Source organism: Leptodactylus fuscus, chromosome 1, assembly GCF_031893055.1.
Source record: "Leptodactylus fuscus isolate aLepFus1 chromosome 1, aLepFus1.hap2, whole genome shotgun sequence".
NCBI lineage: Eukaryota > Metazoa > Chordata > Amphibia > Anura > Leptodactylidae > Leptodactylus > Leptodactylus fuscus.
This window is the reverse complement of record NC_134265.1, coordinates 327865144-327882044: the sequence shown is the minus strand read 5'-3', so window position 1 is coordinate 327882044 and position 16901 is coordinate 327865144. Positions and strand designations below refer to the sequence as shown.

At 44.6% G+C, this 16901-nt stretch overlaps 1 protein-coding gene across 2 annotated transcripts in view; it reads left to right on the top strand.

The window, feature by feature from the left end:
• LOC142185219 (uncharacterized) overlaps positions 1-16901 on the top strand; it is a 34736-nt gene that overhangs the window by 13475 nt on the left and 4360 nt on the right. Inside the window, exons 9-20 of one of the 2 annotated variants that reach the window (XM_075260508.1) lie at positions 183-333; positions 1460-1498; positions 4579-4632; positions 4833-4892; positions 6128-6187; positions 7924-7983; positions 8419-8478; positions 14103-14162; positions 14453-14512; positions 15455-15568; positions 16149-16256; positions 16501-16608. In XM_075260508.1, coding sequence (XP_075116609.1) covers positions 183-333; positions 1460-1498; positions 4579-4632; positions 4833-4892; positions 6128-6187; positions 7924-7983; positions 8419-8478; positions 14103-14162; positions 14453-14512; positions 15455-15568; positions 16149-16256; positions 16501-16608 — 934 coding nt within the window. The remainder of the gene's footprint in view (positions 1-182; positions 334-1459; positions 1499-4578; positions 4633-4832; positions 4893-6127; positions 6188-7923; positions 7984-8418; positions 8479-14102; positions 14163-14452; positions 14513-15454; positions 15569-16148; positions 16257-16500; positions 16609-16901) is intronic. The other variant, XM_075260516.1, reaches the window with a different exon arrangement.

Sequence of the window (16901 nt, the reverse complement as noted above, 5' to 3'; positions counted from 1 at the left end):
TCACTTGTTCACATTAGCATTGTTCAAAAGTGTGACTTAAAAGTCACAAGTGTGTTATGCCAAAAAATTACAACATTATATGCCTTGTACGCCAGAAAACTAGCACATGGTTTGCCTTTTTTTTTTTCTGCATATTCTGGAGCCCTGTAATTCTTACCATGGAACAATCTGTCTCTTTGCAGAAGCTGCAGGCAGACGAGAGGTCCACCAAGGAGGTGCTATACGAAGCTCTGTGCCACATCAAGACCCTCAATAGTATTGAAACGTTTTTTGCCTATGTGTTTCAAGAGTTCTACCTCAAGCTGTACCCTGCCCTCCATATAAGCTTTCAATGTAGGTCACATTTCAGAATTTAATGAGAAATAAGCAAAAGTGTCTTAGAGCCGGTTCACATCAGCATTCGAGTTTCTGTTGAAGAGTCCACTTGGGGACCCCCGAACAGAAACCTATATGCATTAAAAAGCAGTTACCTGGGAAACCTGCGGACCCAAGTGGAAACCACACGGACCTTATTATAATCTATGGGATCCGCTTCTTTCCTGCAGGTAACCGCTTTTTAATGCGTATAGGTTTCCATTTTGGGGGGTCCCCAAGCGGACTCCGCGAACTGAAACCCGAAAGCTGATGCAAACGGGCCTTAGCTATGTACAACCATTTTCAGGTTGCAATTACTTTTTACACTGTTCCATTGCATCTAACATACAAAAATGTAGCAGATCTGAGTGTACGGTAAAGCAGGAAGGAAACAGAAGCGTAGATACTATCTACTCTTCTATTTCTTCCCTGCTGTGCCGTATACTGGACTCTGTTACATCTCCATTACTGTACATTGTAGTAGTAGTAGTGGCTAACATTGTTAGCTTTTCCCACAATTTTTGGCCAGTAGCCAAGCATTGTGGGGAATAACCTCCGACCTCGATCCCGCCAGAAAAGATCGGGATCGGAATTCCGATCGCGATCCTGAAATTTACTTGATCGCCGATCGGAATCCCATCTTTTCAGATCCCGATCCCTCAAGCCTAATACTGATCCTAAAATTATCCAAACCGTTTCATCTTCAGGAGGTGAGTGAAAGGTAGTAACAGCCAATAGTAAGATCTGACTACACTCAGGGTATATTGTAGAAATTTTTCCTATAAAGATTATAGATTATTTGCTTATTTTTTTATTTTAGATGCATTGAAGCAAAAAATGACTAAAAAATTATACCTGCCCTTAAAGGTGCCTGTTCATAGCGAACATGTATGGATGTTGGGTAAGGGTTAAAGAGGTTCTCCAGGACTTAAATTATGATGACCTATCCATAGGCCATAGGATGTCTAGTTCATCTGTCACATGATACCAGTACCACGCCCAGTCGCTATACAAGGCTGTAAGCGGTCACAATTCTTGCCTGTACGCTGTACTAAAGGAGCTGTAATAATTCTATTTGAGTAAAATTATTTATTGAATTTTTCAGGTTTAAATACAGCATTGACATTGGATATCTGCCCACGAGGTATGTACCTATAGAACACAAGTATATAAGCACAAACTTTTACACTGACATATATATATATATATATATATATATATATATATATATATATACAATACCCGCGACTTCATCCGCGGCCCTGCTCCCGCCTTGTCCGACACACCTGCAGCGCGGCCCCGGCCGCTCCCTATTGCCCTGCGGCCGCCGCAACCCCGGCCTCACCTTCCTACTATGCACAAGCCCAAGCCCCCGTGCCACCCCGGCCCACCCCGAACGTGACCCTGGCCTTCCACCCTCCCAAACGTGATCCCAGCTTCCCCCCCGCGACCCCTGTATCGGCCGGTCCAATCTGAGCCCAGCGTGATGGCTCTGCGGCTGGCGTGAGTCTCTCCAGCTCCGCCCCCTCCATCACTTGCTCCAATCGGAGCTCAGCGTGAAGGCCTGCGATGACGTCATCTCAGGTCCTTCAGCCTCCGTCGACCATGCTTTCGGTGCTCACGGTGTTAAACACACAAACTATATATATATAGTAAGGATATATATATATATATATATATATATATATATATATATATATATATATATATATATATATACACTCACCGGCCACTTTATTAGGTACACCATGCTAGTAACGGGTTGGACCTCCTTTTGCCTTCAGAACTGCCTCAATTCTTCGTGGCATAGATTCAACAAGGTGCTGGAAGCATTCCTCAGAGATTTTGGTCCATATTGACATGATGGCATCACACAGTTGCCGCAGATTTGTCGGCTGCACATCCATGATGCGAATCTCCCGTTCCACCACATCCCAAAGATGCTCTATTGGATTGAGATCTGGTGACTGTGGAGGCCATTGGAGTACAGTGAACTCATTGTCATGTTCAAGAAACCAGTCTGAGATGATTCCAGCTTTATGACATGGCATTGCATTATCCTGCTGAAAGTAGCCATCAGATGTTGGGTACATTGTGGTCATAAAGGGATGGACATGGTCAGCAAGAATACTCAGGTAGGCTTTGGCGTTGCAACGATGCTCAATTGGTACCAAGGGGCCCAAAGAGTGCCAAGAAAATATTCCCCACACCATGACACCACCACCACCAGCCTGAACCGTTGATACAAGGCAGGATGGATCCATGCTTTCATGTTGTTGACGCCAAATTCTGACCCTACCATCCGAATGTCGCAGCAGAAATCGAGACTCATCAGACCAGGCAACGTTTTTCCAATCTTCAATTGTCCAATTTCGATGAGCTTGTGCAAATTGTAGCCTCAGTTTCCTGTTCTTAGCTGAAAGGAGTGGCACCCGGTGTGGTCTTCTGCTGCTGTAGCCCATCTGCCTCAATGTTCGACGTACTGTGCGTTCAGAGATGCTCTTCTGGCTACCTTGGTTGTAACGGGTGGCTATTTGAGTCACTGTTGCCTTTCTATCAGCTCGAACCAGTCTGGCCATTCTCCTCTGACCTCTGGCATCAACAACGCATTTCCGCCCACAGAACTGCCGCTCACTGGATGTTTTTTCTTTTTCGGACCATTCTCTGTAAACCCTAGAGATGGTTGTGCGTGAAAATCCCAGTAGATCAGCAGTTTCTGAAATACTCAGACCAGCCCTTCTGGCACCAACAACCATGCCACGTTCAAAGGCACTCAAATCACCTTTCTTCCCCATACTGATGCTCGGTTTGAACTGCAGGAGATTGTCTTGACCATGTCTACATGCCTAAATGCACTGAGTTGCCGCCATGTGATTGGCTGATTAGAAATTAAGTGTTAACGAGCAGTTGGACAGGTGTACCTAATAAAGTGGCCGGTGAGTGTATATATATATATATATATATATATATCGTATTTTTCGGACTATAAGACGCACTTTTTTTACCCCAAATTTGGGGGGAAAAGAAGGGTGCGTCCTATAGGCCGAATGTGGCGCCTGGCATCCGCTGTAATAGAGAGGCGGAAGCCGGCAAGTGATAGACGCCATTACAGGTGCCGGGGCCTGCGACATCGCTGCGCTCCTCTGCCCTGCATGAAGCCAGCAGTGGGAGGAGTGATGCTGCTATTCCGCTCCTCCGTCCCCCCGCCGCTGGCTTCATGCAGGGCAGGGCAGCGATGTCTCAGGCCCTGGCGTCTATCCCTCCCCGGCATCCGCCTCTCTAGTACAGCGGATGCCGGGTCAGTATCAGTGGCCCCTTCTCCCCCGGGGCCAGTCCCCACCGGCCCCATACCTCTAAAGTTGCAGGCAGGCTCCTGCGCGGCGATATCGCAGGAGCCGACCTGTTCGGGTGACAGCCGGGAGCCTAATGAGGCTCCCAGGCCTGTCACGGCTATATTAGTATTGCGGCTGGGTCTATGACCAGCCGTAATACTAATACACAGAATGTCCCATAGACGGAAATACAGTTGTATTGCCGTCTATGGGACTTGCAATCAAGTGACCGCAGGTTCAAGCCCCCGGGGGGAATAAAATAGTAAAAAAAAAAAAAAAAAGCTTTAAAAATATATAATAAAAATATGAAATAAATAAAAGTTCTAAATCACCTCCTGTCCCTAGAATATATATATAAAAGTAGAAAATCATATATCATAAACCACCGGGTTTTTTTTCAATAAAAGGTGATCTAAGCAATAGATATTCCCCAAAATGGTATAACTAAAAAGTACTTCTGGCCCCGCAAAAAAAAAACACTCTATGCATCCCCGTACAGCTGCAGGGTCAAATATATTAAATATTTTACCAGTTTTTGCTTCAAAATTTTTTTTCCCTATTTTCCTCCTCTAAAACCTGGGTGCGTCTTATAGTCCAGTGCGTCTTATAGTCCGAAAAATACGGTATATATATATATATATATATATATATATATATATATAATATATATATATATATATATATATATATTATATATATATATAACGTTGTAAAAACATTACCCACTGACCTTAGACTTAGCTTCCCTTTGGTTCTGGAATTACAAGATTTTAGCTACGTTTTCTCTAGGATGAGACATTTTATTCTGTTATGTGTTTTATACCTATTATGTTTTTCAGTAGCTATTACACTGTACTGTGACATGTACCATAATATTCTTAATCTCTTCTAGCATCCTGTACAGAGAAACTAACTGAAGCACAAGACCCCAATACACCTATCGCAGGTATTTATGTCACCACATATATCACTATAACATCTATACTTCCAGTATATAGCTTCATTCCGTAGGGTTGGTTTCATGTATCAGCTATTGTTTTACAATCGATCATCTTCTTCCGCATTTTCCTTCACCCCTTCTAGGTATTATTGTCTTTTCTACTTATCATAATTGATATTAATACGTGAATTTTCCGTTACTTGCAGTGATAGTGAAAGATGAAATGATGGACGTAGCGGAGCAGAGTTCCAGTACGCCTTACACAGGTATATTCTGTAAGCTGATGACTGGTCAGGTAATGGAGGGGGTGTACATGTCATCCAGACTACTCAGGTGGGTGAGATGAGAAAACTCCAGAAGGAATGTTTGTTCTTAGCAGACAACTTTCGTCTGCTGAGCATTTTGGTAAATGCTCAGTACTGGGCTGGATTTTTAGGAATGGCAGGTAGATTGGTAGTGGGACCTGTCATTCCACCCCCCCCCCCCCCTCCAGTTCACACTTTGGGGACTCGGCGACTCAGCTGCAGAGAGTCTCCTCGTCAAGGAGGTTTAAGAAGTCAGCTCCAGCAGCAACACTTTGGCAGAGCTTGGCTGGAGTGCCAAAGAGAGAGGTCATATTTTTGGAGCTGTGTCCTGAGTGATTCAACTGGCTTTTGGATTTCTGTTACTCTAGGTGAGGTAACCTATTCTATGTTTAGTTAGAGCCTAGCCGGGCAGGTATCTATTTTTGTATTGTTTCCTTTGGTTGCTGCGCTACTTTTTTGAGTGAAAATAAAACTCTACCTTTGTTTTGGACTAAAGAAACTGGACTTTTGCGTCTATGCCGCCCCACCTAGCAACCCCAGTCCCTGACAATTCACATCAATATCACATTAGTTATTGTCACATTAAGTCTTTGTCTTCTGTTTGGTCCTTCAAGCTTGTCAATGATGTATTTATGGTTTAGAGAATTGTTGGATTTGTCTCCAACTATCTTATTGCTCACTGTTGTCTTCTGTATTTCCCTTTAACACTTCCAGGCCTACAATAATTGTCCTTTTCGTTGAACTGGACCTTCTCATAATGAATATTTATTCTTGACTTTTTGATATAACTTTGCCGTTGAGCGTTTGGCTTGGACAAACTTCACTTATTTGTTGGATCGACATCAATCTTTTTAAGAGTTCAATTTCTTTCTTGCCATTTCTTCCATCACATCAATCAAGAGTCTGAGAATATACTAAATAGACTGGACAAGGTTGTTCATCCTTTCTCTTTATGGGTTCTGCTTTTGTAGATCCTATTTCTTGACAACGTTCTTGTTCACGGTCGATTCTTGAAGACGCAAATTTCGGGTACATTAATACTATGTTATATCTTCACCATCAGCTATAAAGTTGTTATATCCTCAGTTTCAGAATCCCTTTAAGTACAAACTGTATACTACCTTTTAAGAATTTTTCTTTTGAGGACCGTTAGTTCATTATCCTATTTGACCAATTTTACCTTATTGTGTTTGCAGTGTTGTATGAAAATGAAGCCAGACAGATCGAGGATCAGGATTCCAGCAAACTGTCCACAGGTAGTTACATTATTAAAGGGTTAAAGGGAATCCGGAAATAGACAATTATTAGACAGTGTAGGTGATAATTGTCTGACCATTGGAAGCTCCAGCCTCCCCCCATCTGACCACTCGAAAGGGACATCCAAGCCACCGCTCCATTCTATCTCTTCCTCACTGCAGTCATTCAGTTCATTCATTGAATTGGGGGGGGTGTTATGATTTTTTTTTTTTTTTAAAACTCGTTTTATTGAAGAAGATATATCAAAATAAACAATACAATCAGGAGAGTGCATACATAATACAAAATTAAGGAAAAGAAAAGGGGTTCCAAACAAACAAACAAACAAACAAAGATCTGCCAGAGCGCCACCCCAACCCAGACCCGACCCCATAGCTCCATTCAACAAGTCTCCCTCTCAGGACTCAAAGGTCCTCAATGCTGAGCGCATCAAGAGGGCAGAATACTGGGTAAGAGGAGAGTCGCACCACGCTCCCCAAACCTTGACGAATTTCTGAGGGCAACCTCGACCTTTATATATAATCCGGGTTGAACGGGAGGATCGAATTAACCAATTTCCTCCATTGGGAAACAGACGGGGATCGTGAGGCCATGCACTGCAGGGCGATGGCTTTCCTGGCGTAAAATAAACACTCCCGAAGGAAAATCCGAGTATGATGCAGCCATACCTCCTCATCCAGTACACCGAATAAACAAACTTCGGGAGAAAACGGGACAGGACAATTTAGGACAGCTGTCAGGAGATCTACCACCTCCCTCCAGAAGTCATGTATAACCGGGCAACTCCATATCATGTGCCAAAAATCCGCCCGGGGATGCGGGCACAGGAGACAATTCGTGCTCGACAGCCAACCCATTTTATGAAGACGGGCCGGGGTTAAGTAGCATTGATGCAGAATAAAGATTTGGATCAGCTTGTTATTGGCCAAGGGTGAAACATACAGGGAGGACTCCAAAATGTCCTGGAATGTCTCGTCCGTCAGCTCGGGAATATTGGTGCGCCAACTTGTCAGGGCCGGGGCCTCAGATATGGACACCTTTGCATGGATTAAATGATCATAGAGGACCGAAATGAGGCCCCTAGGGCCCTGAGAGCGCAGCACAACAATCAGCGGATATTCGGATATAGCACTCGGCTGGGTGGGAAATAGAGAGCGAGAGAGCATGGCGTATTTGGAGAAATCGGAAAAATTGGTGGCAGGGGATCTCACGGGAGGCAGTCAGAGAATCAAACATAACGAAGACTCCCTGTACATACAGGTCTGACAGGGAAGATACTCCATAATGGGACCAAGACCGGGCATGAGGCAATCTATAAAGGTCAGGTAGTCTAGAATTGTCCCATAGGGGGGTCTCCGCAGGGGTGTCAGAGTAGGAAGATACCTTCCGGGCTTGTTGCCAGACTCGTACTGCCAGAGTGTGGAGGGGTAAAAGTCTACCTCTAAACAAATGAGGGCTAGCCAGCACTGGCCACAGAATGCGCAAGTCCAGATGGTGAGCCAGATGTGCCTCAGGGCCCCGGAGAGGTTATGATTTGTTTTAGTGATAATGGGGATCCCAGCAGTGATCAGACCTTCATCACCTATCCAATGACAATTGTGGGAAACGCGAACTACAAAGCGTGCAGGACGTAATAGTACGCCCAAGGTCACTAAGGGGTTAAAGGAGTCATCCTAGGTGATAATTCTATTTCATAAAACAAGTTTTATAATATTTTTAATGCTCTTTTTTTCAGTGATCCTAAAGGGTGAAATTATAGAAATCCCAGATCAGGACTCCAGTGAAGATTCCCCAGGTACTCATATTAAAGTCAACGTTCCATCAGCGGCTTTTCTTCACAACCCATAAACTCATACATTCATGGCCGGCTTTCAACAATATCATACAAAGAACTATCATGTTGATTTTTGACTCTTGGTGACCATATATATAGTGTTTCTCCACGACACCATGTCCTCCATTTGGATCTTGTCCATAGTGCATTGGTTGGCATCCGATGGTGTCCATCAATCTTGTTTGTGATTGTTTTCTTCTTCGTTTCCTATGATTTTTCTCAGTATAATTGTTTTCCTGTTGAACTGGATATTCCCATAACGAATATTACTTGTTAAATTTTTGTTCTACCAGTTTGGATAAAGCCAACTCTTCTGTTCACTACTTTTAAGAACTTTTCCTGTAACAGTCCTTAGTTCTTCATTCCATTTGCCCATTCAGTTTATTATCCTTGTAGTGTCATACGAAGATGAAACCAAAAACATTCAGGAGCAGAATTTCAATGAACTTTCCGCAGGTAGTTATGCTATCATTCAGTGAAGGGGGATGTGATTGTACGGCCATGCTTTTGTAAAGGGTATGTAAAATAAGGAAAATGATGGAAAGCGTATTGGCAGAAGAAAGTGCAGAATAGAGGAGAGACACAAGCGAGAATAGGTGAGCGAACGTTATGCAGGAGATTGTCCTTAGTAGAGATTGCCCTTAATGGAGCTTATGTAGGTTATCAATGGTATTTTTGAGGATTTTAGATTGGATTCTTTGTCTGATAGATTGGGGTGGCATTCAAGGGTCTAAGATAGATTGCAGAAATGTTATATTGCTTGTGCTAGAACAGACCTGGGTAATGTACGGCCCGCGGGCCATATCCGGCCCCCTGACTGATTCAGTCCGGCCCGCATAGCTTAACTAGGGAAGCGTGTCTTAGTGCTGGCAGGACAGTGCAAGAAGATGGAGGCGTGTGGTGTGCGTCCTAAGGTACTGAGAGGGGAATGAGGGGGGTTGTGAGATACAGGGTGGAGAGTGTGTGTGTCTGTGTCTCAGTAACCTAGAGGCAGAGATGGAGGGAGAATGTTATACTGGGGGCAGATATGGAGGGGACTGTTATACTGGGGCAGAGATGGAAGGGGAATGTTATACTGGGGGCAGAGATGGAAGGGGAATGTTATACTGGGGGCAGAGATGGAAGGGGAATGTTATACTGGGGGCAGAGATGGAAGGGGGAATGTTATACTGGGGCAGAGATGGAGGGAGAATGTTATACTGGGGGCAGATATGGAGGGGACTGTTATACTGGGGCAGAGATGAAAGGGGAATGTTATACTGGGGGCAGAGATGGAAGGGGAATGTTATACTGGGGGCAGAGATGGAAGGGGAATGTTATACTGGGGGCCGATATGGAGGGGGAATGTTATACTGGGGCAGAGATGCAGGGGGAATGTTATACTGGGGGCAGATATGGAGGGGGACTGTTATACTGGGGCCGATATGGAGGGGGAATGTTATACTGGGGCAGAGATGGAGGGAGAATGTTATACTGGGGGCAGATATGAAGGGGGAATGTTATACCGGGGCCATATATGGAGGGGGAATGTTATACTGGGGGCAGAGATGGAAGGGGAATGTTATACTGGGGGCAGAGATGGAAGGGGGAATGTTATACTGGGGGCAGAGATGGAGGGAGAATGTTATACTGGGGGCAGATATGGAGGGGACTGTTATACTGGGGCAGAGATGGAAGGGGAATGTTATACTGGGGGCAGAGATGGAAGGGGAATGTTATACTGGGGGCAGAGATGGAAGGGGAATGTTATACTGGGGGCAGAGATGGAAGGGGGAATGTTATACTGGGGCAGAGATGGAGGGAGAATGTTATACTGGGGGCAGATATGGAGGGGACTGTTATACTGGGGCAGAGATGAAAGGGGAATGTTATACTGGGGGCAGAGATGGAAGGGGAATGTTATACTGGGGGCAGAGATGGAAGGGGAATGTTATACTGGGGGCCGATATGGAGGGGGAATGTTATACTGGGGCAGAGATGCAGGGGGAATGTTATACTGGGGGCAGATATGGAGGGGGACTGTTATACTGGGGCCGATATGGAGGGGGAATGTTATACTGGGGCAGAGATGGAGGGAGAATGTTATACTGGGGGCAGATATGAAGGGGGAATGTTATACCGGGGCCATATATGGAGGGGGAATGTTATACTGGGGGCAGAGATGGAAGGGGAATGTTATACTGGGGGCAGAGATGGAAGGGGGAATGTTATACTGGGGGCAGAGATGGAAGGGGGAATGTTATACTGGGGGCAGAGATGGAGGGAGAATGTTATACTGGGGGCAGATATGGAGGGGACTGTTATACTGGGGCAGAGATGGAAGGGGAATGTTATATTGGGGGCAGAGATGGAAGGGGAATGTTATACTGGGGCAGAGATGGAGGAAGAATGTTATACTGGGGGCAGATATGGAGGGGGAATGTTATACTGGGGGCAGATACGGAGGGGGGAATGTTATACTGGGGCAGAGGTGGAGGGGAGATGTTATACTGGGGGAAGATATGGAGGGGGAATGTTATACTGGAGCAGAGATGGAGGGAGAATGTTATACTGGGGGCAGATATGAAGGGGGAATATTATACCGGGGGCATATATGGAGGGGGAATGTTATACTGGGGCAGAGATGCAGGGGGAATGTTATACTGGGGGCAGATATGGAGGGGGACTGTTATACTGGGGCCGATATGGAGGGGGAATGTTATACTGGGGCAGAGATGGAGGGAGAATGTTATACTGGGGGCAGATATGAAGGGGGAATGTTATACTGGGGGCAGATATGAAGGGGGAATGTTATACTGGGGGCAGATATGAAGGGGGAATGTTATACCGGGGGCATATATGGAGGGGGAATGTTATACTGGGGCAGAGATGGAGGGGAGATGTTATACTGGGGGAAGATATGGAGGGGGAATGTTATACTGGGGGCCAATATGGAGGGGGAATGTTATACTGGGGCAGAGATGCAGGGGGAATGTTATACTGGGGGCAGATATGGAGGGGGACTGTTATACTGGGGCCGATATGGAGGGGGAATGTTATACTGGGGCAGAGATGGAGGGAGAATGTTATACTGGGGGCAGATATGAAGGGGGAATGTTATACCGGGGGCATATATGGAGGGGGAATGTTATACCGGGGGCATATATGGAGGGGAATGTTATACTGGGGCAGAGATGGAGGGGGAATGTTATACTGGGGCAGAGATGGAGGGAGAATGTTATACTGGGGGCATATATGGAGGGGGAATGTTATACTGGGGGCAGATATGGAGGGAGAATGTTATACTGGGGGCAGATATGGAGGGGGAACGTTATACTGGGGCAGAGATGGAGGGGGAATGTTATACTGGGGGCAGAGATGGAGGGGGACTGTTATACTGGGGCAGAGATGGAGGAAGAATGTTATACTGGGGGCAGATATGGAGGGGGAATGTTATACTGGGGGCAGATATGGAGGGAGAATGTTATACTGGGGCAGAGATGGAGGAAGAATGTTATACTGGGGGCAGATATGGAGGGGGAATGTTATACTGGGGGCAGATACGGAGGGGGAATGTTATACTGGAGCAGAGATGGAGGGAGAATGTTATACTGGGGGCAGATATGAAGGGGGAATATTATACCGGGGGCATATATGGAGGGGGAATGTTATACTGGGGCAGAGATGGAGGGGAGATGTTATACTGGGGGAAGATATGGAGGGGGAATGTTATACTGGGGGCAGATATGGAGGGGGAATGTTATACTGGGGCAGATATGGAGGGGGAATGTTATACTGGGGGCAGATATGGAGGGAGAATGTTATACTGGGGGCAGATATGGAGGGGGAATGTTATACTGGGGGCAGAGATGGAGGGGGACTGTTATACTGGGGCCGATATGGAGGGGGAATGTTATACTGGGGCAGAGATGGAGGAAGAATGTTATACTGGGGGCAGATATGGAGGGGGAATGTTATACTGGGGGCACATACGGAGGGGGGAATGTTATACTGGGGCAGAGATGGAGGGGAGATGTTATACTGGGGGAAGATATGGAGGGGGAATGTTATTGTTGGGGGAACACCCCTGGGAGCACATGCTGTCAGTTCCAAATTAAAAACAAAATGGTTGCACATATGGGGAGAATACAGTGACACATAGCTAGATGTATATCTAAGTGCTCTAACGTTTATTACATGATACTTAGCACTTATAGAGGTAAATGGCTGTATGCTAATTTAGGCATAACAAACTACATCACATAGAAATATGAATTATCATTGGTAAGAGTACAAAATGGGCGTTTACAAACTATGAATACGTGCATAAGCATACATGGTATGTCCTTGATACTTAGAACTAGTTTAGACTATTCTCATATCTGATGGACATTCTGTGTCTCGTTATGGGACATGAGAAACTAAGTGATATTATGAGAAACTCAGAAACATTCCAACCTTTTCCCTAAATATGATAAGAAAGCACAATTGTAAGTCTCTCATAGTAGCTGCATGACAGAGACAAGACGTTAGTGAAAGCAATATGGAATATACACAGACAAGATGGCGGTATGCTAATCTCTCTCTTTACGCAGATATATTTGTATCCTCACGTTATACTGGGGGCAGATATGTAGGGGGAATGTTATACTGTGGGAGGATATGGAGGGGGAATGTTATACTGGGGCAGAGATGGAGTGGGAATGTTATACGGGGGCAGAGATGGAGGGGGGGCATGAAACTGGTAGAGAAATGGAGGGGATACATGAAACTGGGGGTAGATAAAGGGGGCACTTAAACGGGGGGACATTAAACTGGGGACAACTGGAGGGGCATTAAACCGTGCAGGTAGCTGGAGGGGGACCTGTTTGCCTCTAGTTGCCCCCAGTTTAATGTCACCCTCCAGCTACCCCTAGAGTTTAATTGTTGCTTCCAGCTGCCCGAGTTTAATGTCCCCCTCTAGTTTCCACCAGTTAAAACTGGAGCACTAGGAGGACCACTGACAGGATAGAGATACCAAACTCTATCAGGGAATATCACACCTGTAACACACCTAATGTAGTGTATTTAATAATGTGCACCAAATGTCCCACTGAAAATCTGTATGTTGGAGAGACCGGACAACAGCTTAGAATGCGGATGAATTCACATCGCCATACAATTAGAGAACGAAGAATGGACCTTCCCGTATCAAAACATTTCTGCAATGAGGATCCTAATATCACCGATCGCATGAAAATTTTGGTTTTAAGAGGGAATTTTAAATCAAAGAAAGAGCGACGGATTTATGAGTATAAACTTATGACCCTGCTTCAAACACTGGAGAAGGGGTTAAATCTGTCACATGGTTTTATGGCATCTTACAGAAATCACTGACCTGAGACCCTGAGAACTGATAAAAACCTGGAATTGCTTACATTGTTTCCACCAATAACTAATAACCCTCTACCCCCCTTCCTCCTAGAATTCTATCCCTAGATGTCCTTTTGTACATAAATATGCATCCTTCAGAAATGGTTTTTAAATTTACTTGAGAAAGGAGCCGAGAGTTCCGAAACATTGTAATCTGTCATCATTATTAGTTAGCCATTGAAAAGGTATCAACTACTGAAGACTATCAAGTTTTTTGGTTTTTTTATATTAGAAGAGGGACTTAATACTGTGGGGCAGTTGGAAGGGAACATTATAATGTGGGGGCATATAATGTACGGTGACTGTAGGAGGATTATACTTTGTGGGGGCACATGAAAAGATGATTGAGAATGGGCGGAGTCAACACAGAAGTGGGTGGAGCTAAATTCGCCATGGCACGGCCCTCTAGAATAGTTTCAAATTCTTATGCGGTCCCATGGGAAATTTAATTGCCCACCCCTGTGCTAGAATCTTGGCAGCTAGAGATGGCTGTGATGAGACTGAAATGGATTTGTACAATCCCTAAGACAGGCCAACTTATCAGCCAATTGTTAGGAACAAATACTAATACAATCGCTCGTTCCTGAAAATTGACCAGTCTAAAAGTGCCAACGATGACCCAATGAACAAGACTATGATGCTTTGTTATATATTGTTTTACTCTAACTTTTCGGGTACTCTGTTTACAGTGATCCAAAGAGATACAAATATAGAGATACCCAAGCCGGACTGCAATGAACCCTCTGCAGGTATTTATATTGGCATGAACATGAACCCATGCAAGACCAGATATACTGTAGTTCCTTCCTATTAATCATTTAATATATATTATATTCAGCCACGTTCTATAAAATGAGTCCAACATATAATCATAAACATTAACCCTGACGGTCTATCCTCAGAATAGACCATCAATGCTTGATTGGTAGACGTACATCCTCCGGGACCCCTGGCTACTAGGAGGATAAAGCAGCCCCTAGGTATTAAAAGGGTCATGGACTTCTAGAAGAATCCTAATTCGTACCTTTTTGTATCGCAGTGTTGTATGAAAGTGAAGCCAGAGAATTTCACGAGCAGGATATAAAGGAAACTTTATCAGGTAGTTATATTATCATTCTTCTGCATCCTATTTGTCTAGAATATTCTCTTTTTGTCTCTCTCTGCCTCTCTCTAGGTTGCTATACACATTAGATGATTGTCGTCTGAACATTTCAACATCTAATTTCTATGGGGACTTTTGACTCTTGCCCAAAGACAAATGTTGATTGAGATCAGGATTCCATAGTTGGATTTCCAATGCCCGATCCCCTCTCTTCCTAGTTAGAATACATGCATGCTCGGTCACACTCGGTCGGATCAGTAGAGATAGCCTTTGGTGGGTCACTTGGCCAGTTATCTTATGTGTATGGCCTGCCTTAATCTAATGACTCAGATCCCTAGTATCCCTGATGTCGCCTCTATACCATGTTAAAGAGGACCTTTCATGGGTTTGGGCACAGGCAGTTCTATATACTGCTGGAAAGCCGACAGTGCGCTGAATTCAGTGCACTTTCAGCTTTCCCAATCTGTGCCCCGGGTGAAGAGTTATCGGTGCCGGTACCATAGCTCTTTACAGTCAGAAGGGCTTTCCTGACAGTTAGTCAGGTACGTCCTTCTCCACAGCAGCGCCAATAGTGCTGTACAGTGTGAGCGGGGAGGAACGCCCCCTCCCCTCCTGATAATACTCGTCTATGGATGAGGACTGCGAGCAGAGGGAGGGGGCATTCCTCACCGCTCACACTGTACAGCGCTATAGGCGCTGCTTTGAAGAAGGATGTTCCCGACAGACTGTCAGGAACACCCTTCTCACTGTAAAGAGCTATGGTACCGGCACCAATAGCTCTTCACCCGGAGCACAGATCGGGAATTTAGCGCACTGTCGGCTTTCCAGCAGTATATAGAACTGCCTGTGCCCAAACCTATGAGAGGTCCTCTTTAAGTCATAGTCGAACTTGTCTGAGTAAGATTGTGTAACTCAGAAACTGAGTTTGGTATTCCACAGATTCAGATACCGTTTTGCCACCGCTGATCAGAAGATGCAGAATGCAGCCTATTAGTTACTCTGAGCCACCAGATCTTGTTTTGGAAGCCAACAATGAAGAAGAGAAAGACAAAGGTTTGTATTCTGCTTAAAATGTTTTCTATTCTTGTACTCTAACTTTATAGGGGGGGATGCATCAGTTGATCCCTACTTGTTAGAAGTGTTCGGTGACAATCAGCAGATAACATGTCGGGACTGCAAGCTGTCATCTGTATTTTGTAAGGAATCCTGGAAGTAAGAATTCACTTTCCCTACAGCGCCTCCGCAGGGGAGGTTAAGCATTATACATTGTGCATTCAAATCACTGAGTTGTCTGTGTGTGTTGCTGACACAACAGGTCCTCCAAGGATAGACACTCTTCGCAACCACTTTTCATCATCAAAAGGCCCGCCATATTATCTCAGAATTCCCTAAGTGTCTCTTCTGTAGCCCTCACCTACCAGTATAGCTGGTCCTGGCACAGTAAGACCTCATATACTATGGCACCCCATGGTTATTGTTACCCCCTTCTTTCTACTAGATACTTTAGCATGAATAAACAGAGGAATATATCAAATATAATACTTGTAAGTCTTAGACACCCAATATGGATCCCATGGTTGATTCCCTACTAATATTAAAATACTTTGATTTTGTTCTAATCTGAAATCTCCAGAAAAATTACATCGGCGAAAATCTGGAAAAAGAGAAGCTCAAGAAACCCCCATCTGTGCCCGTAGAAATGGAAGATTGAATATAAGGGAGACAACTGACCCAGGACAAGGTTTGTATCTGATGTATATCTCTTCATAAGTACTCTCTGGCCAAAAGATTAGGATTATTCTGAACCAATAAATTGGGATTTTCCATATGGACCCTATGGATTTAAACAAGACCACATTGGAGAGATTAAAAAGTGGATGACCTACCAAAATACTGACAGAAAATGCTATATAGGAGGAAGTGTCATGGTTGACTCTTGGTTAATATTAAAATACTTCACTTTTCTTCCAATCTGAAAACCCCAGGAAAATTAAAATGCCGAAAATATAGAAAAAGAGAAGCTAAAGAAACCCTCATCTGTGCCCGTAGAAATGGAAGCTTGGGTGTAAAGGAGAAGATTGAGCCAGGACTAGGTTTGTATCTGATGAATTAGAGATACCTTGAGAGATGTGTTTTGCCAATATTCCATACATTTTCCTGCCAGTTTCCAAAGGTATTATTATATTCTGGAGTCTCTTTAGACCCCAAAGTTTTAAAAAAACTGAGACCAAGGGGAGGTGCGGAAGAATAATAAACACTGATAGAGATGAGCGAGTAGTATTCGATTGAATACCTCGCTCCCATAGGAATGCGTGTAAGCGGCCGAAACCAAGGGGTTAAGCTCAATGAATATTTGACGCGGTTAACCCCTTGGTGTTCGGCCGCT